This window comes from Schistosoma haematobium, chromosome 1, assembly GCF_000699445.3.
Source record: "Schistosoma haematobium chromosome 1, whole genome shotgun sequence".
Classification (NCBI taxonomy): Eukaryota; Metazoa; Platyhelminthes; class Trematoda; order Strigeidida; family Schistosomatidae; genus Schistosoma; species Schistosoma haematobium.
In genome coordinates this window covers 64,631,971-64,639,255 of record NC_067196.1, presented here as the reverse complement: position 1 = coordinate 64,639,255, position 7,285 = coordinate 64,631,971, and the positions used below count along the sequence as shown (strand labels likewise).

Here is a 7,285-nt window from a genome sequence, read left to right as displayed (position 1 = left end):
TGCAAGTGATATATCCATGTATTTTATTGCAAGTATATTTGTGTTTTATTATGAATCTGATCATTACTATTATTATTATTATCAATAGTATTATAATTGAATAAAATAGAGAATCTTAAAGCTTCATAAAAAGTCTTTGTTTCCATAATATCTCTTATATTGATTATCTCATTTACTAAATGAATCAGATACAAGTTTCTGCTGATGAATGTTTATTGTAACTGTTCTTTTTAATTTAATCTTTACAAACTTGTTGCGTGTTATATTTTGTTTTAAGTGATTATATCCGAAATGTACGAATTTAATTTTTTAGGGATTTTTCTTTTAAGATTATCCAATGAATGGACTTTTCAAAAGTATTTGTTTCCCATTCTTTTCGATCTTTATCAATTGTAATCACAAAATATTATCTAATGTTAAATTTTAAATAATGAAATTCATATCAATCAAAAATAACTTTTGGATTAACTAAAAGAATAAAATTTTAATCGAGTGATAGAAGTTAAAGTTCACTATTTATACACGATACACTTTTATTCATTGAACAAGTTGTAAAACAATTTATTCTCAGATTATCCCCAACTTGTTTATTTGTCGATATGAAAAGTCCTTAAATCATATTGATTTAGACCACAAGTTATTAATTATTGATTATATGTGGTCAAATATAGGACATTACTATATTTTCTTTGTGTTACAGAAAAGATTTCTATGTAGATTAATGCGAAGCAAAATTATTGAGGTAACTCATTTTTGTCAGATCGTGTTACAATCCTGTGTTGGCTACTATTTAAAATGGTTTTACAAAACTAATAGTTTAAACATCCAAATATTTCGTAAACGTTTACTCACCGTACAGTTTTTACATTACAAATTCGAAAGTAGCGAATGTCACCAGCAATGAGACTAATTCCTGAGTTCCTATAAAATAGCCTTTTTCTCTAGCCTCGATTCATTTTTCCGCCAATGTAGAAGGTTTGGAAGGCATTTTTGAATATTATTCGTAGTTAACTAAGCCCTTCTCTAAATTTAACGAAAACCTTACGATGCTGTGCATCTTAATCTTTGAGAACCACCAGTGATGGTTATATCATGTATTATTGTACCATAATACCACTTGAAGTCAAGTAATCAGCCATTATGTTCATACCAAACAGGGTCTACACACAACATTTATTAAACTTTCCGATCTAAGTTTTTGAATAGATTATAGTTTTACTACCTTTAAAACTCCTAAGCGTTTGTACCTGTTCAGCAGTTTTCGTCTAATGTGGTTCCCTTTCTGATGAACAAGTAAAGTGACTTTTTGAAAATTCGGTAGCATCATTTTAAAAAGCATTATAATACACGTCAGGAAATATAACGTTTGCTACATATACTTATTAGTAAACGTATAATGAAAGACTTATTCCACAGTCGGAAACATTCTTGATCGAGACTAATGTTTTGAGAAGCAATGAATATAACTTATTTTAATGCACTAATGTTTAGCTACTCAGTTATATTATAAATATCTGAGATAGTACTTTCGTCTCACCGTTTTCCGAAATTGAGTTTCTGACAAGACTAACTATCGTGACAAAACTATTTGCTATCATGAGCGTTTTAGAGTGGCGTGATATTCGTGGTGCGAACTTCCGCCATTTCTAATCGAATAACCAAAAATACCGTCAAAGTCAAAAACTACTGCTACATCCCCAAGCTTAAGTTAAGGATTTTGATACCTATGTTTGCACTATACAGACCATAATTATCTGGTTTTAGACATAAATTATACTTAAAGTGAAAAAAGTCACTTGGACCATAGGCATCTGAAATAAATATTCTTAACTTGATCATTCACCAAGGATTCATTCCTGAATGTTGCTCTGATAGTTCATTTTTCAGAGCAATTTGGATTAAATGCGCTTAATTGTTTGCTACAACGTCATAATTAATAATTTGCTCTTGATTTAAAAATGATAGAGATACCCAAATTGTATATTTGGTCTGAGGAGAGAGCAAACTCAGTCTATTTCAATCCAAAGAAACGCAAAACAAACTGGCTTGTGTTTACAAGGCGGACTTCGATTAACCGAGAGGTGTCTCGATGTTTTAAGCATAGTTCAATATCAAAAAAAGATAACCTTCGCTATTCTGTTCAGAGCAGTTTTCTGTATTCTAAAGATGGACGTTTTGTGTTCCTTTTTGTTTGATTTTGTAGAAAACGTAATAGCTTGTGTAAAACTTTTAATTCTAAAATTTGCGAATTATGTACTTAACATGTTACAGTATATGACGTATAAAAATTATTTACAGCGCGACTATAAGTTTTTAAAACTGCGAATTATGTGTTTCATCAGTTTTCTTCCTTTTATTCTTCATCTATAAGGCAATATTCGTTTTCAATACCAGAAATGGCTAAAAAGGATTTTAAAAGTTATTATTATTCACTCAATAAGGAATAACATTCATTCCAAATCCAGAACACGTCATAGAATAAAAAACTTTATGATATAAATGTTTCGACATTTTTAATAAAATATCTGAAATGAAAATTAAATAATTGTTGGTAGTAGTAAGTCTCAGTAATATCTTGTAATAACACAACCCTGAGCTTTCTGTGAGGTGACGTATTTTTTACTTTATGAATATCTGTTTCCTGAACATCCTGATGAGAAATTTTTCACGGATTTTTTTACTCTCATTAGTAAACACCAGTGAGTTGTGAAAACTCATTTGGGTTCATATAATTGGAAATTTTGCTTCATACTTGACGGAGAGGCTTTTGCAGATCTACAAACCCTTATATATCTCGGCAGAATTATTGATGAACATGGTGGATCTGATGCAGATATGAAGGCGCGGATCGGCAAAGCAAGAGCAGCATATCTACAACTGAAGAATATCTGGAACTCAAGACAACTGTCAACCAACACCAAATTCAGAATTCTCAATACAAATGTCAAGACAGTACTACTATATAGAGTGGAAACCTGAAGAACTACGAAAGCCATCATCCAGAAGATACAGGTGTTTATCAACAGTTCCGTTGGCCAGACACCGTCAGCAACAACCTACTGTGGGGGAGAACAAACCAGATTCTAGAGGAGAAAGAAATCGGGAAGGAGCATTGGAAGTGAATAGGACACACAGGGCAAGCCCTCACCAAGAATCCTCAAGGCCAAAGGAAAAGAAGAAGACCAAAAGCACATTACGCCGGTAAATGGAGATAGATATGCGAATAATGAACAAGAATTGGATAGAACTAGAAAGGAAGACCCAGGATAGAGTGGACTGGAGAATGTTGGTCGGCGGCCTATGCTCCATTGGAAGTAACAGGCATAAGTGAGTAAATTTCGCTAATTTAAAGAAACCTAAAACTTGGGACGCTTACTAGGGTACAATCTGGAGAACAAAATGATTTACCAATCCAAGAGTGAATTAAGTGATAGCAACAACTTTTACTCAAAACATACTTGTTTACCAACCTTTTTAAATCCATGAATTGCTTAACATATTCAGAGTACATTTACTACGAATCAAATACAAATCAGTATATAAGTAACATATTTGTGACCCCAGTATTCAGTAATGTACCATTTGGAGATTAAACTTAAGCGCAATACTTGAAGGCTTTAGTACGACGGTAAACGATGTTCACAAAGTGTAATTAACCAGAGAAATGATAAATAATAAAAGTTACATTGATGTATGGGTAAGGAAAATAATGACTGGATGTTTACCCAGTCAGACTAATGGATAGTCTGACAAATCTTAGATGTGTTAAATATTGTCCTACCCTTATTATTACTAAAGTCAGTTGTCGACGTGGAAATATACTCACTTTCTAGTCGGGCCAATCACCTTTTCTTGATTCGAGTTGTGTTGAAGTCCTGTAAAATGAACACTAGGAGGGCATCTAGTGTACATATTAGTCGAAGGTAAATTTGTGTTCCATTGGTTTAAGGAAGCAAACTGAGAGTTATTTCATATATGTTAGTTATCTTGCTGTTTATCATTAAAATAAGTCCTGGGAATTAAAAAACATTGGTTTTAAAAACACTATTACAGGTTTTTCTGTTATTTCACAATGTTCCATCTGTACATTCCGGTACAGACTTAAAACTGACTACAGTTTTTATGCCATTGTAAGTCCTGGGAAAACAGTATCGTAATTTTTATGACAAACGCAAGTACAGAATTTCTAGTTCCTTTAAAATTCTGAGTATTTCCTTTAATAATTGGTCTTTATGTGACAACTAGCTCATTCATACAATTTTTTGGGTGTTTTATATATATGATGCTCATTCAGTTAACTACTAGTCTTTTCTTCCAAGAACTGACCTGGTTAGGTAAACCGGTCGATAATGTGAGCTAACTATTTGTCCGACCACCGTAATCATACCACTTATTTTATCAAACCGTTTACACATCATAACGCCAAACATGACATTTATAAGAATCATGACTTAGACACATCTGGCTATGTAAAGTCCTTAGGTCTGTTACTGATCACTCACAGTTTTTAAACCAAGCAGGTGTTATTGCAAGTCCCACCTGAATGTCATCCATCAATATATTTACCATTGTTAAAATGTAAATAGTATTCTAACAGATACTATGCATTCAGTACCATAAATAATTAAGATTTTGTGTTGTTAAGATGAAAACCAATTTGTTTTAAAATTTGAATACACTCTTACTTCTCTCATAACAGTACGTTTCTTGAGAGAGCCAACTTTCATTACAGCATGAATTATATGATTGAAACCCAGTATTCATGTTTGATCCATTTTCGTTTCTAAAGCTGCTGAACGAATCGTCTTTAATTTTGCTGATTTTAGCAAATTTGTAATTTTTACCTTCAAATAGACTATGGAAAGCTGAGTCATTTAGGTTTGGGGAATTTTCTGGGGTAAGGAAGTTTTCACTTGCAATTAAACATTTAGGAACAGTGTCTCTTGCATAGAACAGTTTACAGGCATCACATAGTCTACAAAACGAATATGGTAATAAAATCTGTCATGTTTGTTGGTGTTTTTTTACCTTGGAAGAGACTTCGGACCCTGCGGAATATTCGAGTCAGTGGGCTTTAGATAAGCTCGAATAGCTCCTCCATGATGTGGAAGTCTGTTTCGGCCCCATACAGGATGTGATGGAAAAATACTCATTAGCTTCATCATAGTAGAAAACAAAACCAAACATACTTCTTTGCAGCATCTATAGCTAACCACAGCTCGATAATCCATTCTAGCCCATAAAGCCTCTTTCTGTCGAGAAAAGCTCGATATTTTCTGTTGCCAAAATGAGCCAAGAGCCCATGGAAGAATTTCATATTTGTGATCCCCATCATCTTCTTCTATATCATGCACAAGATACCTTGATCGGAATGTAAAAAAAAGATGTCACACTCACAGACAGCAAAAAAAGTTCATTCGATTATATTCTTGAATTGAAAGATTACATCTTTTAAAATAGGCGAACACATAGGCGATCGCAAACTAAAATATTCGATGAAATTTCCATAAGCTTACATTGTCCGCATATTTGAAGCACATGTCGAAGGCAAGAAACTTTTTAATTGTGGTATCGTCTTTGGATTAAAGGAAATTAATACGAAAATTATTATACCCAGCAAATGGAAAAATGCTATCATTTCTGTTTCTTTAACTACATAGGCATTCAAAATATTCTCACGTAATTTTTGGATAGATGGAGCCACGACGCAAGGACTATGAGTAACACTGTTAGGGCCAGATGACTGAATTATCTGAGATTTCTTAGATATAGGTGTATGCCTGTAATTCTTCCGTTTTTTGTTACAAAAATTATTGTTTTCACTAGGCCTCTTGCATGGATTACGCTGACGACTTATGCTATCAAACCATGCGATAGACATATGACCAGCTAAACGCGAGAAAAGAAAGTTTATTCACAATTGACCCTTAAGTAGTTCGGTAGATTAGTTAACTGTGCTTCAGAAAAACAAATGTATCGAAAGAGAACAAACATCAAAAATTGAGTTGCAAATATATCTCGCTGCCTATAATGTTTGATTAAATGATATTTTATTTTTTTCAGAGAAAAATGTTGAAGCTTTAGGTATATAGGGTGTCTGTCTAATACCAGTGGATCGTCTATTCTTCCAGCTGGATATCCAATTGTGTGATAAGGTAAGAACTGCTACAATGGTTTTACCGTCAAACATTATAGTGTTAGACGTTACAAATGTATGATTCTAGGAGAAGAGTTTTTATTCTTAGCATAATATGATTAGTGTCAACAATACCTCGTACATGTACAGTAACTGAGATAACGTTACTATATGTTGCCTGACGACGAACAGGAAGTTGTTACATGAAACGGATCAAAACTGTATGATCAGAAATGTGAATGAAGGTTTGAAAACCTTGTATTTGCAGAGTATTGCTGTTTGTCTGCTTAGACTTTACTAGAGGATGGCAATATTTTATCGGACAGATGTTTTTCAAGCATCAGTCTAGTCATGGAATCCTTAAAACAGTTTTTAACTTTATCCTGATTTACTTTTAACGGAACATTATATATGCAGGTGAATCGAGTAACAAAAGGATCCCTCGTGTCCTGATTACAGCCAACTTATTTGTGTCACATATATAATCAAATATTTTCGCCAATGACACTGAACCGCGAATGCATATGATATTTTATTGTCGTAAAAAAGACCCACCTAAGACCTTTTACTAAACTGACGAACACATTTATCTCATATTAAACCCACGTACGAGAGTGCAAATGTAAATTTCGAGCTACCGTTTTTAGACCCTCCACTTGAAAAAAATCTAACTGAAGCTCTAAATCTAGCCATCTACCGAAAACCAACGTATTGAAATCGTTATACTGACTCCAATTCAGCACATCCATACGGTGTAACAATCTCTCTAGCCCTGAATTACTTTGTAAGTGCAAACAAGATTATTACATCTGAAGAGGAAAAACAAAAATAACAAAAGCATATAACTAACATCTTACGATATAATCAATTTCTTATGAATATTGTTAGAAATGCAACGAAATCACACGTTTTGCTGCCAAATAATAACCTGAACAAAATGCCAGGGATTGACACTGAAGTCTCACCATGCCGTCATGGTGTAGCAGAAGGACTTCTAGGAGTCCTGAAACAACACAGAATTAAAGTATGTCATAAACGACGAACACTCTTCGAAATGCTGTAGTTCACTTAGAAGAAAAAATCGCCGTCAAGTCAATACAGAATTTTGTCTACAAATTAAGGGTTGTCCGTTGTGATTCCTACTATGTT

General features: G+C 33.4%; 1 protein-coding gene across 1 annotated transcript; it reads right to left on the bottom strand.

The window, feature by feature from the left end:
* Window positions 1-1,964: 1,964 nt before the first annotated feature.
* Window positions 1,965-5,881, bottom strand: MS3_00001862 (uncharacterized protein; the record flags this gene model as incomplete). The annotated part of the gene is made up of 8 exons (XM_051209368.1): window positions 1,965-2,400; window positions 4,686-4,805; window positions 4,845-4,975; window positions 5,029-5,156; window positions 5,190-5,361; window positions 5,398-5,483; window positions 5,517-5,575; window positions 5,614-5,881. The coding sequence occupies 8 exons, from the start codon at window positions 5,879-5,881 to the stop codon at window positions 2,354-2,356; spliced, it is 1,011 nt and encodes a 336-aa protein (XP_051074820.1). The 3' UTR covers window positions 1,965-2,353.
* Between the last annotated feature and the right edge of the window lie 1,404 nt (window positions 5,882-7,285).